The sequence below is a fragment of the Eschrichtius robustus genome, chromosome 9 (assembly GCF_028021215.1).
Source record: "Eschrichtius robustus isolate mEscRob2 chromosome 9, mEscRob2.pri, whole genome shotgun sequence".
Classification (NCBI taxonomy): domain Eukaryota; kingdom Metazoa; phylum Chordata; class Mammalia; order Artiodactyla; family Eschrichtiidae; genus Eschrichtius; species Eschrichtius robustus.
Window position 1 is genome coordinate 562,586 of NC_090832.1, and position 16,652 is coordinate 579,237.

The window sequence follows — 16,652 nt, forward strand, 5'->3', positions numbered from 1 at the left end:
TGTTCATTACAGAAAAGTTAGCCTGAAAAAGAAAGTCATTCAAGGTCACACAACGGAAAAGTATCAAGTTACGATAGTCCCTGGGACCTCTTGGCTTTATCACTGCTCTGGACTACCTCAGGCAGGACTGCACCCCACTAGCTCAGGACGGCCCTGAGGAAACCCCGTCCTCGGTAACTGCACCCCACCACCTCAGGCAGGACTCCCCTGAGGGAGCCCTGTTGTGTGTAACTGTACATCCTGCTCCTCAGGCAGGATATCCTGGGGAGCCCTGTTTCTGTATCTGCTCCTTGGCTGAATGATAAGAACCTAAGAAGTTTGTAGAGCTCACCACCAGGGCTACAAAACTGCTTGCATGGCTCCAGTGCTTAGTAAAAGCACCCTTTCTCATCCTCACCCTCCTGAAAAACGAGAACTGAGTTGACCACATTTGGAAGCCAACTTTCCAATCAATAAAAGAATCCACTGCTGTGCTCTTGCATGGACAACACCATTTTTCTTTCCCCTCATGGTTCTCCTTCTTACATGTCCTCTCTCACATCACTTGTTTACTTTTGAAGCCCTATGAAGACACTGCTTCTTTCTTAATGGCAGAAATCCAAGGACTCTTCCACAACGTAGAGGAAATTGAGTCAGAAAACCCAATTTGCTGACCCAGGCAAATTGCTGATGGACAAACAGAATTAGACAAACTAGTTCAATCATCCTAATTTCCTGATGGCAGAAAGGATGCCCAGAGAGCGTATGGAATCTGCCTAGTGTCACACAGCAGGAACTGGAACCTAGGTTGCTAACTCCCAGTTAAAAGGAGAAAATATGAAAATTCTATTTACAGTCCAAAGTAGTCACTGCAGTAACGTCATAAAATCCAAAACTGTGATAAGTAGAAAATGGCTCTAAATAACCACCTTCTCATCCAACACTCTTGTCTTACTAGTCGCATCTGACTTTGCTGTCATTCACGAAGCAGATGCAGTCCCTGCTACCAGTGCAATACAAAAGCCACAAATTCAAATATTGCTCAGAATCAGGTCAGCGAAGTCATCAGGCCTTAGGAGAAGGACATTTAAACAAAAAGCATGAAGCACAGTACCTGAGCAGGGCTCAGAGCCAGCAAATGACAGTTGCACATACAATGAAGTTCAGACATGGGAATGCTTCAGAAGCATTTCTTACGGGCACGTCACAAGCCAAAATTAACATCATTTTTGAGAAGTGCTAATCACATCCATAAATAAAAGGATGTTAGATTGTAAATGCCTAATACTTTACCATTGCAGGCTCTCCAAGGAAAAGAGGAAGTTGATTGATTTTACCATCATTCAAGTGTTTTGCCAATATCTAGAACACCAAAAAGAAGTAAGCTGATTAACTGGTACACATACAGAACTTTCAGTGTCAAAAGATATTGTACATTTGGTATGACATGCTGTGTAAGTCCAAAGCAGATTAAATGAAATAAGGACAGTCTTAAGAACGTAGCAACCACCTATTCAGAAAAGGTTTTCTCAACCAATACAATGACTTTAAGAAGATATATATATGTATTCTTAATTGTATGTGTTTATGTATATTTATATGTATATAGGTGTGTATATGTGTGTTTATGTATACTCATGCATATATGTGTGTGTGCATTTATGTGCATATATATGTATATGTGTATTTATGTGTGTTTATGTGTAGTGTGTGTATACAGGTATACATGTATATGTGTGTTTATGTGTATTTGCAAACACTGTGTATGTGTATATGTATATATGTGTATATATATGTATATATGTATGTTATGGCCTTTCCATAACTTTAGAAACTAGGTTAATAAGACTGGGTCTCAATTAGTCTGAAAACTATATTCAACATTATCATCACCTTTTTCTTTTTTCTTTTTTTTTTTTGCTTATATGACTATCAACATTTTCCTGTAAGCATATGATTTATGGCTGATCTTTAATTTTAATTTTAATTTTAAAAGAACACAATGTTTTATTTTTTTCAAAATACCTTATAAGTTTACTTACCTCATCAAAGGTAGTATAAAGAGCTGTTGACTTCAGAAAAGGAAATAAAAGAAATAATTAAAGCAAAATACAAGTAGTGTGACACTATTCAAAGCAGGAAAAAATTCTAGCACAGGGCCACAAATATGAAACCTTCTTTTGTAAATAAATCTTTATCTAGCAACACTTTGGGAAGAATGTCATTGACAACATAAACACAATATAAAAGACATGAAAATACAGCAACCCTGGCGGTTTAGCCGTGTTAGAATACTGCTCTCACAAGTACTGTAGCTCAGATACTTTTTTTTTTTTTTTCTTTTCTGTTGAGAAATGTTTTTTTATTGTTCATGGACTACTGATCACAGACAGAACGCATCTGGCTTATCTGTGACTTCAATTATTAGCTCCACATTTTAGGTTAATGCCAATATTTGAGAATCAGGCCTGAGTGAAAGCAGTAATGAATACTGGATAGAAATGACAATAAAAGTCAGAAGTATCATAGTCCAGATTTCCAGAGGTCTGATCTAAATCAGCATATCTCAGTTACGGGGTCTTTATGATCTTATAGATTTGAATTTAAAGTTTGTAATTGAGTTTAAGGACTTGATAAGAAAACAGCATTTTTATTTTGCAAATTAAGGGTAAAATGGCTGTTCAATTTCTTCATACAAACTGGGCTTTTAAAGCATACATTTGACTAGCATACTTAAATATTTTACCCTCCAAGCATTTTTTTTCTCTTTTTTTTTTTAACATCTTTCAGATACTTCTAACACTTATGATGCCACAACTTCACAAATCACTACTCACACAGAGCACTTCTAATGATGGCTGGTATTTGTGTGCAAGTGAGCACAACTGAATATTTTCTCCAACAAATAACCTTTGTTTCTCATGCGTCTTGGTATAATTAGCCCAGACTTTAGAGACACGGCTCGGGGCCAGGCTGCCTCAGCACTCTAATCCCATCTTCCACACCTTCTACAAGTGAAACCCTGAGCACCTCCATGCTCAGGTTTCTCTGCAAAACTGGAAGTGAGGAATGCCCATCTCAAAGGCTGCTGGGGAATTCAGCAGGATTTTACACACTGTGTGTCAAAATCAGTATTTTGTGGAAGTCAAGTGCTCAAGAAATGTGTTATACTTATTAATGCTTATTTACATATTTTCATTTTAATATTATCAAATACTCCTGAACATTTATTACTGTGCAGATGACTCTAAAGCCCATGTATTGCTGACCCTAAAATTTTTCCCAAGCTCTATTCTAAATACTCAATTGCCTACTAAATATCCCCACTACTTCCTCAAAGAAGCTGAACTTTTCATTCATCTCCATAAACGATGTGAATTAACTTCTACCTTTCTTTTTTTCTGCCACGCCGTGCAGCTTGCGGGATCTTAGTTCCCTGACCAGGGATCGAAGCCGGGCCACGGCACAGAAATTGCGTAGTCCTAACCACTGGACTGCCAGGGAATGCCCAACTTCTACCTTATTTTATGGAGTTGGTATAAATGTCTTACCTCTCACCCCTAATACATACAAGCTTCTAAAAGTCACTAGGTCTTTGCTCATCTTCATATCCTGCACTGATTCTGAAGAGACCTTATGCCATAACAAGTATTCAATAAATAATTACGGCATTTGCACAGCACTTTATAATTTTCATGTATGTATTTCTTTGTAAATAAATTGATGCTATGTTTATTCTGGATAAAAGCCTGGGCTAAAATTTAAGATATTCTTCGATAAACTACATCCTCTGTAGAAACAGTCACACTAGTTATTTCTGCAGTGAAATGACAACTAAATAACCAAATTCATGACACCACAGAGCCGTGCAGTGACTGGTCATGTTACCATGAAGTCAATTCTAAGAGCACTCGAGTGAGAGCTGTGACAACTGGGGCTCTAGTTTCTGCTGGAAGACCCAGGCTTCACTCCACAACACTGGACTGGGCAGAGCCTACATGAAAGGCACCGGCTGTGGGCACCAGTGGACATAAATATGGATGACCCACTCCAAAGGGGCCTACACCAGAGAGCTCTACAAAAATGCACATAAGGCAAAGCGGAACTGCCTCAAGATAAGACAGAAAGAGAACGCAGAGAAAAGCGGCTGTTAGATCTGAGTAGATGTGGCTCTGGGAGGTCACCACTGTGGCCGGGAGTGGTCAGGCAGGGGACAGTGGGCAAAGTGAGAGGAAAGACACGCATGTTCAGGAACTGGCGAGGAGCTTAAATTATGCTGGGGAATCAGAGGGAAAACAAACTGGAGAAAGGCTGAGGCCAGACTCTGACATCCTTACAAGCCATGCAGAAGCGTGAGCCTTGCAGGCAGGCGCTGGGAGCCATGGAAGGTTTCTAAGCAGAGAAAACCATAAAAGACACAGGAATACTCATGAGTCTAGAAAATAATTAGTGGCAGTGTGAGAATGGATTAGAGAAGGGGAATCATGAAGACTTGTGGGAGATGAGTTACCAGGTGAGTGTGATGAGGAGCCAGGTGAGGCCTCAGCACTGAAGGACAAGACAAATCGGGTAGAACCGATCGGCAGGGCAGGTCCATGAGGAGAATGGAGTGCAGGCAGAGCATATGATGGTGCTAAAGCATAAGGATAAGGATAATAAGGAATACCAGAGAACAAATTTGTGGAAGAAAAAATTTGCTTTTCTGAAATAAAGTAAATTTGAGATGCTGGGGAAAACTCATATGAAGATATTCAACAAACAGGTGCAAACCTAACTCAGGAGATCAAAGAACCATGAGTTAGAGACAATGCCTTGGAGACTGCTGGAACTTAATGCTATAAATTGCCCTCTTGGCACTGCTTTAGCTGCATCAACAACTTTTGCCATGTTGTGCTTTCATTTTTATTAGTTTCAAAGTATTTACTAATTGGTGTTGCTCCCACACAGGTAACAGCTTAAGGCATGGTATTATGTGAGGTCTCCCAAGGAATAAATATAAAGAGAGTACAGGGTTGAGAACAGAATTCTGAGGAATGCCTATATAAAGGGGCAAAAAGAGGAAGCTGAACTAGTGAAAGAAACAAGAATACCAAGTATGGTAGATGCTGCTGTTTGTCCCATAATATATATTCTCCCTTTCCCCTACGTAATGGATTCTCCCATAGCTAACTAGGCCCACGGCCACCCAGAGACATCGCTAAGCCTCCCTGGCAGTTTTGGCCAAAAGGAAGCAGTATCCTTCGAGAAGGGCATGCTGTAGACCACCCACGGCCCACCTCATGGGGTTACAATAGTACACCAGTAAATATGGCTACAGAGAAAACATAAGCATCAACTCATTTTATGACACCATTAGGTTTAAAAGACTACTTGGAAATATGACAGAACCCTCAAAGACAATCACAAATAAAATAAATATATAACATATAAAATCACAATAGGAAGCCACAAAAAATGACAGTCAAGCCTTCCAAAGAAAGTTCTTAGCTAAAAAATTCATTTAACAATAAGCAAAAATATGATATTAAAAACTTTTAATTAGGCACAGAAAAATGTCGATACAGCAAAAACAGTCACCATCAACTATTTAAAGCAGTGTACCTCAGCAGTCAGAAGTCTCTTTGGACATTTGTTAACTGTGGCAAAAACTTTCCTAAGTCCAGTCTCTAGTTGCACCAATAACAAGATGGCACAGTCAGCAAACCTGTGAAATTGAAGGAAATAAGCAAAACTTCATGTTTTCAAAGTAAACACTGGCACCAACACCATAATAAGGGTGCTGTATTCCAGATACTACCAATATGTGTCCAAAGCAAGGAGGAGTGACATTACTCACTAATATGAGAAACAAAAACAGAATCAAAGTCTCATTAGACTAGTGACTGCAAAACTATTTTCTAGTGTTTTAATGTATGATGAAACATTTTTAGCAGCTGCAGTAGAATAAAGTGTCATCAAAGATCTGCTAAACTTGTTTCCTCACTTCTAAAAAATACTCAGAAACCAGGATTTCAGTGGGTTCTCAAGGTATCCAATCAAATGTACAGATCAAGATCAGGTGACTTGAAAGGAAGCAAAGACCACTGACCTCCTGATGCTTACGCTCCTGGGCTTGCTCCCCAGGGAATACAGAGACAAACACATCTTCTTTCTCTCATGATTCTCTAACATTGGACACCATGTTTCAGTCACAATAAGAACTCAAAAAAATATTAATAAGTTGATTCTGAAAAATAATTATCAGGGAGTTCCCTGGCGGCCTAGTGGCTAGGATTCCGGGCTTTCACTGCTGTGGCTCGGGTTCAATCCCTGATGGGGGAACTGAAATCCCAGAAGCTGCACAGTGCAGCCAAAAAATTTTTTTTTAATTTTTAAATAAAAATAAATTTATTAGTTAAATAAAAAATAATTATTAATTGTACAAAAACTGTACAAAAAAATAATGTTTAAAACACAGTTACAAGATGCCTTTTAGTTAATTATATGAAGATATTCTATGCTTGGGTCTGCCCTTGAGTCAGTCCCGCTCCTACCTGCTCCAACTCCAACAGCGACAAAGCAGGAAGGTTAGGGTTTTAAGAAGGCCTGGCCTCCAAGCTGCCAATGACCACTTTTTGTAATGCCACACTTCAGGTACCTGTTTGACTTGAAGTTGATTAATGCAACTTCCCAATACGGCAACATGATTTTTAGTATAAAAGTGGATTTCTTCATCACTTCTTCTAATACTGAAAGTACCTCATAAGTAACATCTGTAAAAATAGCAAATATTTTTAAGCACAACCACACTAATCAACTGAAAAAAGGTGTGAACACACTTAGGGAGTGATGCCACTGAGCCGACCTCTTCAGGAAGATAAACCGTGGGCCCCGGGCAGCGTGCCACCTAAGCGTGAGACCACCTGAACTAGGGCCAGGGTTGCAGGTGACCACAGGCACCCTTGGAAAAAGGGAACGTGGGCAACTACATCTCTTTAGTGATTTAACCTACAACAACTTTGAGTAGAGGAGTTCAGGGTCAACAAGCTGACCACATTGACCAAGAAAATTAAATATATCTTCAGAAGATACAGGAACCAAGTGTGAACCCAAAGGTAAACTATGGATTTAAGGTGATTATGACTTGTCAATGTAGGTTTATCCTTGGTATAAAATGTACCCTCTGGTGGGAGATGTTGATAATGGGGGAGGCTGTGCATGGCGGTGGGGTGTGGACGGGAAATCTCCGCACCTTCCTCTTGATGTTGCTGTAAACTTAGAACTGCTCTACAAAAATAAAGTCTTAAAGAATATATACATTATTGGCAGTCACCTGACTACCAGAAGGATCCATGATACAAAAAGGCTAAGACTGCCGGGACCAAGATGATCTGTACTGTTCCCTCCAGGATTAACATCAGCAAATACAGACACAACACTTCAGCCAAAGTGGAAAAGAATGAGCCTGGAGCAAACACATGGTTTAATTGCTCTTTCAAAGTCCTGTGTCCCCCAACGCCACTAATTTGGTAAATGGCTTTCTCATGAAAACAAAAGATGATATAGGAGAACATTTATACTACTGGTACTTTTGGCATAATGATTATGAGTACAAAGGCACGAGAGCGAAAAGGAGAAGGGAAAGTGCGTTACAAACTGGTCCAAAGCCATTTGTATGCCAACATATCTGCACGATGAACTAACTTTATCATTAACGTTGAGTCACGTAGCCGTGGCCCTCAGACAACGCTGGGGGCACTGTGGGAAGAGGTAAAGGTTGATGTGGCCAAATTTAAGAGGTTCTTCATGAAACTTTCAAAGGCATCTTGCCCCTGGAGAATAACTATTCCACCTACAGAGTTCAAGTCTCAGTGCTATTTAATAACTCTATAAATATCTTTACAGAGATATATTCAGGGAAAAATGTGGCATGTGGTACTTACCAGGGAAAACGATCAAATCCTCTAAGCTTGTAAGAGTTATGAAAGGTCGATGTGCCAATGTGAACTTAGTTTGTTGAAGGTAACCCTTTAGTAGTTGACCCAATCCTGCTGTCAACAATATCATCATTGAACAGTATCTAGTGGAAAATACCATAGAGATCCATTAGAAAAATGAACTCAGCACACATATAAAAAGCTCTACTTTCAAAAAAAAAAAGTTTAAAATTAACAAAATAAAACAGCATTAAATTGCAGAAAACTCCACAGGCTGTTGGGATGGAGCTCTGCAGTGGTCAGGAGGACCAGTGACGTCTCAGAAACCTGTGAGCTTGAACCTCGGGTCTCCCACGCACCAGGGCGCTGTGCCCGTCACCACCTGCGCTTCTGGGGCGCAAGTCAGTGAAATCATAACCCTATCACCACGTCAGTCATTCTGCCACTAACATTCAGTTTTATCTTCAAAACCCTGTCCCCAAACTCTCATTCTTCTCAAAATACATCTTTCCTTGATGTGAAATTCAAAATAAAACAAACTCTTAAGTATATCAAAAAAGAGAGAGAATCCCTCCCCCAGCACCTTACTTTGGAGGAATCTCCTGAGGTGCCGCGAAGCCGTGCCACAGGACGTTGCGAAGGTTGAGTCCGCACGGAGAGCCCACGAAGACCTTGAGCACGTCCATCTAGGTGGAGAGGGGGCAGATCACCGGGTCACTGAGTAAACCAATACAACACTGGGATTATGTGAGCTCTCTTCTTGGAATTAATGGAACCAACGGTATACAGTGATGATAACAATAATAATAGACCAACACTTGCTGAGCATTCAACATGTCAGACACATTTTGTGTTTATTTGTTACTCACTCACCCTCAGGACAACCTCTGAGGAAAGTACTATTATTCCCACTAAGCAGAAGAGAAAAATATAAACAAGGAGAGGTGAGACCAAGGTTTCAGAGGCCACAAAGCCACAAAGGGGGATGAGATCCCACCCAGGCTACACTGCTTTCATACCATACATCAACATGGCCAGTATCTAGATAAAATAAAACAGAAAGTGATAAACAGAAACTCCACAGTAAGCAGCGTGTGCTCGTGATAAAGTACAGAGGGCAGTGACGAAGGGCCAGACCACACAGGCTCCAGCCTCTTCTCTGACTTGAAGCTCACCGTTCACTTGCTCTGTCCCTCCATCTACAAAGCAAAGACCCTCCCAATACAAGGACCCTGCTTATCAAACTGCAATAATTATACCTTTCCATGGGCTACCTCTGGATCTGGAGCACCACACCTTAGAGGAGATTCAGAAGAACGGAAGCCGTTCAGAGACAAAAAGAACTCAACCCCATGTCATACGAAAGAAGAGCTGAGCCTCCAGGAGACTCAGGAGAGGACAGAAGCTGTCTTCACACAACTTAAAGGCTCGCTGGGAAGAGGAGACAGATGCATTCTGGATTTCCCTCGAAGGGCAGGAAGTTATAAAGAGGGGTTTCAACTCAATGTCAAAAAGCTTGACAGCCGGTCCTTCGATGCTATTCTGGGAAGTCTTGGCTCTCACACTAATTTTAAATACTTTACTATTAACTTAGTTAAATGTTAATGACTATAATATTAATAATTTAATATTGTTTTAAATTTAGTATTATTTTAAATTAATTGTTCACACCATCTGGGCAATCAGAAATATATATGCCAACGAACTAGGAAAATTATCTGGGAGCTAAAAGGGCTGCGGGTAGGCAAAAGGCTCACTGCACAACACAGGCAGGAAACAAAGAGCAGAAGAAAACGACGGAACTTAAGAATTCAGCGTGACACCAAGCAGTCTGCACTTCCCTCCTCCGCCAAAGATAACAGTCCTTAAGCTGACAAGGGGTAAGGAACCACTGTAAGAGTGGGAAAGCTCTACTGACAATGGATTTCTTAATGTCTTGTTTGTAGTGTCTTCCTGGCTTGGCACTACCCTGGCTTCCTCCTTCACCTCAGCCCGGCCTTATTCAGTTGCCTGAAGGTTATTCACTGGTCTTAAACGATCTTGATCATGTGGCCTCTAGAAGGTTTGAAAACGTACATAGCTCTGCATGTTTTTTAATTGGCATCTAATTTTTTTTTCCACGGTAAGTTTGAACAGCTGCAAAAGGTATAATTTCTCGCATGTTAAAAATATTGATTTTTTTAAATAATAAAACTATAATATCACTCTTTAAAGGGTTAAAATTTTATTCTAGAATAAGTTAGTATTATCATTTATAACTTGCAGAATTAGTATTGTAATTAATACGTAATCAGTGGATCAAAAGACTTCAAATTGCTCATTTGCCTGGCCCCCCGAAGGTTATTATATCAGAGGCTATCCCACCAGAGGTCATCACATCAAAGGTTACCCCTACACCTGAGGCTCTTACACCTGAGGCCCTCACACCAGCAGTCATCACACCAGAGGCTGTTATCAAACCACATTAACACTCAGGACAAGAGGGAGGTGTGTCTTTTGGCTGGAAAGGGGATGTGGGAAAGGAAAATATGCTTGAATCACTGAAATTAATTTTTTCCTAACAGAGCATCAATTTTTGAGGAACAGAAGTACAGCTAACATCGACTGTTTTGCGCTGTGTCTACTCCATCAGGTTTAGGTGAACAAGCTTACCACAGACTGCCCAAAGACTTGAGCGAGCTCCTCAGACGCAATCAGATCTCTTAAAAGAAAGGGGCATTCCTTCCCAATCAGTAAATACACCTAAAATTCAAACAAATATTGTGTAACAATCGTATTATGAGTCAGATGATGTTAACAAAAAAATCGCCCATAAAGCAAGCGTCTGTACAAATGAGAGGACAAAAGTACCGAAGACACTGCCGTTTTTGATCTCATAATCATTCAAAAAGAAAAATATTTTAAAAATCTGTGCTAAGTGATTGTATAGGAAAACAATACTTAAAATCAAGAAATCTGAGCGAAACTGCAAAACAGGTTAATGTTCTTTCTGATACTTTACTGGACCAAGAACGAAAGAGTCCTCACACTTACGTCAGCCAGGGCTCGCTCCAGACATGATGTCAGCTTCATTAAGCTAAGAGAAATAGCAAGAGATTGAAGACTTCCCAAGGCATCAAACATTTCAGGAAATAACTGTTTAGAATAAGACATATGTTAGAATTCGTGTTCAATAAGTATTATTTCTCAAAGGCACAGTTCTATTAATGGAGTTCAAACCTCTAATGATTTCAATTGGCATATTTTAATGACTTTTTTGGTATAGGTAAACATTTTCTATATAAATGTAACAATATCCAAAGAATCAAGAGAGATGTTTAACTCCTTAGACGTTCAATATCTAAGGAGTTTTTGGAAACTTCTTTATTTATTTAAATGCTTATTAAAAGCAATAAATCTGGCATAATTGTAAATTGAAAGGTCAAATATTTTCACCTAAATCTTATTTCCCATTTTGATTAGTTCTTAAAAATAGATAAACATAAGGCAGCTCACCCTGCCACTTAAGGGAGCTACTACACAGGGAAAAGGGAACACCCTTCCACCCTACATTAGGAAATCCAAAGTATTTTAGAATTAGACTCTTTTATAGTTACTGCTCTACTGTAATCATTTAATGTTCCAAGTGAAATGGTTGGTTTGAACCAACCACCAAACCAACCATCAAGCCATCCAAAACAAGGTCTGGGCCCCAAACTACTCCTCCTCCCTTCTATTCGCCCTCAACAAGCCAAGCACCCCCACCTCCGGTCTCCCGGTCCCACCGTCTCAGGAACACCTTACTACCGGTCTGTAAGCTCTTTCTTTTTTTCTGGAGCTGTCCATTTTTCTCTGTCCCAGGACCAGCACCCATGCACCAAACTATGTCCCTAAACCCCAATCCTGACACTGCATCCAAAAACTTCCTTTGGTCAAAGGATGTCTCTCAGCTCAGGCTTTGCGGGCTTTGCAAACAGCTCCAACTTTGCCTTGCAACACTCAAGCCTTCCTACAGCCGAGGGCCCAGAGGATGGAGGAGACCCCTTTAAAATCAGCAAGTAATAAGGGCCTCTAAGTGGAATCTGCAGTCTTTTATTTCTAAAGGTTGTTCAAAAGCCGAACCTCTGGAACACCTGTCCACTGGAGCCCCGGTGAATATCGCATTTCAAACTGCCCCTTGGTCAGAGACGACAAATGTAAGTGGACAGCCTGGCACACAGGGCCCAGCAGCCTCACGCTTCCCCCGTAATCCAGACCCTGGGCTTCAAGGATAAGAAAGCAAGTCAGTACCACAGCTCCACATCGTGTGATGCAAGTGCCTAAATCATCAAAGAAAAAGGGTTTTAATTATGAAATTTCTATAAAGTTGGCAACCAGTTTATAATTGAACTTACAACAAAGATACTCATGTTGTTGAAAATAAGTTACATAGTGTTCATCTGATTATAAAAGAAAAACTCTCATTAGCGAGTTTGAAAAATACAGAAAGGTTCAAAGAAGATAACAAATATTTTTTCATTTTCTCAATCTCTTTATCTGTATATAAGTTTGTACAAAATCAGCTTCATGTTGTTATATAAAATATTTTAACCTGACTTTTTAATGTAACATTATTAGACTATGAGATTTCCAATGACATTATTAATAATAATTATTATTAATTATTTTGGAACATATTTAGAATATGAATTTTTGGTTTTGTTTTTTTGATAAGTTTTGGTTGAACATTCACATGGTTCACGACCAAAAAATATAAAAGGGTGAAAGTCTCCCTCCTGCCACCAGTTCTCCTTCCTATAGCAGCTACTGTTATAAATTCCATGGGTGTATTTAGAAATATTTATACATACACAAGCAAATAACACAAATATGTGCTCCTCCTATATTTTCACTCAGCCATACAGCTCAGAGAGATTTCTGGATCAGAAAGATGGGCCTCCTCACTCTTTTTCACCACTGCATAATATTCCCTTGCAGGCATTTTTTTTTTTTTTTTTTCCTAATTTACTTAATCAATCCACTACTGCTTGACATTTGGCTATTTGCAATGTTTTTTCTTTCTTTCTTTCTTTTCTATTACAGAATGCTGCAGTAACTTGGCACAAACACACGTTCATACCTGTGACTGGGCCTGTCTTGTATGTTCCTGGATGGAATTGCTGGGCCACAGCACATTCGCTTATAATTTTTACAATTATTATTATTTTTCCCAACCCACATCCCTACTTCAAAAGACATACAAGAATACCTGGAAGACATTTAAAATAATTGCATATATCACTGGTCATTCTATACCCTTAATTCATATGACTTCTATCTTCTTCCCTCTTCCACCTGGATCACGGGCCATGAGCTGAGAGCCCCTCAGCCCTCACTGCCTCCCGACCCCTTCCTTCTCACACCTGGTTTTCAGAGCCCAGCTTTCCCTTAACTCTCCTATGCTTCTCTGGCCTCATTCCCTCTTTCCACACCGATTCCTTTTCTCTTTCAAATTAAGCCTGTACTACAACATCTCCTAACCCAAAAAGCAATGAGCAGAGAGGGAAATTTTACAGGTCAAGACATTTTAAATGCAACAGTATTGACAGGCGTTTGGGCTTCAGAGAAAGTACAAACCTGATTCTGTATAAACCACACAGTCTGTAATTGTCGTCCAGCATACTTCACCATTTTGAGTTACAATACTACTGATATCGCAATTTTCTCTGGCTTCAAACCCGAGTTTACAAATCATATCATACACTGAAGGAGAAAGACACGTGGTAATAGGATCCTCTATTAATATCTGAAATATAAAACATAAAACACACTGTTTAACAGGAAGTAAAAATTAATTTTAGTATGTATTTAAGTCACATGAAAATTCTATTCCGTCTGTTCTGAGTATATTCTATTCTGAGTATAGAATATACTCAGGTATAGCTACTGTGTTAACACACTTTCCGAATGCCATGAGAACTATACGATTAAAACATTGTGATTAAATGTTAACTAAAGAGTACTTATGCAAATATTTCCAAATAAATGTTTAAAGATTTTAAATTACTTTATTAATCATAGTATTTAAGAATTTACAGAAGCTCAGTATATTTTATAGATAGTACCTTATTCCTTTCAGCATTCCTTTGCTATCCCAAAGTTATCAAAATAAGCATTTTTAATGAGGGGTGGGAGAACAGAAAATCAAGCATGAGTTAAAAGAGAAGCAAAAAGCACAACTCTGACTCCCTATATGGTGTAAAAAGCAGCAAACCACACTGCTTTTCCATGAACGATTAAATAAAACCAAATTTTCATAATTTTCCCGACATTACACGAAGCTCATCTTATAAACCTGCAAAGAGATCACATTCTAGGTCTGAAACTGACCTGGGGTCTTTATGTGATGTATCAAGTTCAGGGGTCTCTGTGCTCTAACATCAGTACGTGCTGGCAGCTCCCTGATCTGGAAGCCAGCCAGCCTCGGTTCCTCCATCCTGGTCAGCGTCACTCTGTCATCCTGTCCCCAGAGGCTTCACTTCCCCCTCTCAGGCCTGGCTGTCAAGCAATCCTTTCAGGCCCTAGCAGGTGAGGTGCTGCCCGAGAGACTCGTGTGGAACATTCAGTGGTCCTCTGGGACACCTGCTCAGCCAGTCGGTGCACACCCCTAGGAGCACTGCGGGACGGCGGGGGGGAGAGGGGACTTGCTCCCGCCGCCTGCAGCCTGGGGCTTCCTGTGCGCTTCCTATTCCTTTGAGCACTGCCCTGCAGCGGCAGCTGAACTCAGTCTGCAGTCTTCCCGACACCTGTAGGCCCAGCTTTACCACCGAACGCCCACGACAGACACAACACCATGCGTCAGTGCCTTCCCTTCAGAACTCTGCTTCCCAGACTTGCCAGGCCCTTACACGTAGCTGGGCAGCTCAGTTTCCTCCTTAGACCCCTGAGTTTCAGCCATGCAGGGGCCCTCCTCTAAGTTTCTAAGCTTTAAAATTCCGACCACTTCCCTTAGCTCCCTCAGTCCTAGGGGGAGTGACTGCTTCCCGCAGCTGCCGTGTCCACAATACTACTTGCAGAGATCTCTTTTTATCCTTTCAGATAACTAGTTAACAATTTTTACCTAGTTAACTCTTTATATCAAATTATCTTAGTGCAAAAACTAGTGTGGTTTGTCTCTGGACTAACACAGAAATATAACTCTAAAAGGTCACATTCGCATCAAAAGGGACTCCTTGCATTTTTAAAAAGGATTCGAACTCTTAAAGGAATGAGCTGTAGTTCTGGAGTGACAGGTGACAGGCAGAAATGATATTTCTGCACAAAAGCCCATCTACTCCACTAGCAAGGTGGGCCCTGGATTTGGCACCTGAAGTTGTAAAAAGGGGCTCTTTTGGTTGTAGACACTGGATCAACACAGTTGTCCCTCAGACTCAACCAAACAGTAAGATCTTAGAGCACAGAGACCACGTCTTATACAACATTGTATCCCCAGGACACAGCATAGACCCTGGCACACAATAAATGAAAAATAAGAGTTACATGAATGATTGGCTCCTCCTACCCTGAGCTGCAATACACCCCTCCGAGTCTCCAAGACCTTCAGATTTGAGGAATGGCTATATTCTATCCCTACCAACACACATACAATTCTACAAGGTGGCTTCTATGTTAACTTTTAAGCCCATACTCTGTTAGGCAATAAAATCCAACCTCAAATCAACAAACATTAGATGCTGCAATGCTCTGATTGTCACTCATGACAATAAATACATCATCCTGTGTATTACACTCAGGAACATGCCTGTCCCCCACTAGAAGCCAGAAACCCTGCATGTTTGTGTGCATGCATGTGCACCTCCCACGCCATTTTTGATACTTCAGTGTCTTGTCCAGAGCAGCATGGGGTAGTGCAAACGGCCTGTGCTTGAGAGCTGGAATGATCTGAGTTTGAATCCTTCCTCAGACTCTTTTATCTCTTGCCTTGAAAACGTTACTTAACATACCTGAGGCTTTTAACTGTAAAACGGTGCAAAATATTATCACCTTCTCTGGCTGCAGTAATTAGAGATAATACTTGAAAAGCACCTAGCACATACTACTCAGAAAGTAGCAGCTAGTGCTAAAACTGCTGATAGATAACTGACATTGAACTCCCTGAGACAGGAATGTAAGTAAAATCCTTATTTTGAGGCAACCCCACTGAATCCGATCTACGGTCAGTTAATGAGACCCTTGTGATTTAGTTTTACGTTATCAAAATGGCCTAAAAATGTCCAATGTAATTCTGACTTGCAAATGTGAGCCAGAGGCGAGTATTCCTACGCATACTTCCCACACTGCTCAGGGTACCACCTACCGAAAACTTCCCTTAGGGGCGAAGGCCACTCAGAACAAAAACTATAACCAACGGCGCGTTGTGCGAGCACGCCCCCGGCCCCGGTGAACAGAGCCTCCACACGCGCGCAGGGCGTCCCCTTGGCCCCCACACCACGTCCTCGCGGACTGCCACCGGGACCTCGGGCCCCAGGAACGACGTGGGGTCGGACGGCGCCAAGAGGCAGGAGGGCGGGCGGGACGGGTCCAGCAGGCGCCCACCCAGCGCAAGCACGGCCGCCCTCCTCCGCCGCGGCACCGGCTGCGGCCCGGACGGCGCTTCCCGCGCCGCACCCCGAGGGGCGCGCTCAGGAGAACCGGTGACACCAACTTTACCTCCATGACTTACGGCTCCCGGCCGCGGCGCCGAGGGATGACGCAAGCCACGCCACGCCACGTCACGTCACGTCACGGCCCTCCCTGCGG

At 41.2% G+C, this 16,652-nt stretch overlaps 1 protein-coding gene across 14 annotated transcripts in view; it reads right to left on the minus strand.

Annotated features, from left to right (window-relative positions):
• Positions 1 to 16,614, minus strand: part of ERMARD (ER membrane associated RNA degradation) — a 30,846-nt gene extending 14,232 nt beyond the window's left edge. For 7 of the 14 annotated variants that reach the window (XR_011074957.1, XR_011074958.1, XM_068551182.1 and 4 more), the window contains exons 1-11: positions 16,563 to 16,614; positions 13,491 to 13,659; positions 11,997 to 12,193; positions 10,929 to 11,030; positions 10,548 to 10,637; positions 8,484 to 8,581; positions 7,902 to 8,038; positions 6,617 to 6,731; positions 5,581 to 5,683; positions 2,022 to 2,051; positions 1,273 to 1,341 (exon numbers count right to left, since the gene is read on the minus strand). Coding sequence is in view for 12 of the 14 variants with exons in the window: in XM_068551182.1 (XP_068407283.1) it covers positions 1,273 to 1,341; positions 2,022 to 2,051; positions 5,581 to 5,683; positions 6,617 to 6,731; positions 7,902 to 8,038; positions 8,484 to 8,581; positions 10,548 to 10,637; positions 10,929 to 11,030; positions 11,997 to 12,193; positions 13,491 to 13,659; positions 16,563 to 16,568 (1,116 nt within the window). In the remaining 2 variants the exon portion in view is untranslated. The other 7 variants (XM_068551190.1, XM_068551186.1, XM_068551183.1 and 4 more) reach the window with 5 other exon arrangements.
• Between the last annotated feature and the right edge of the window lie 38 nt (positions 16,615 to 16,652).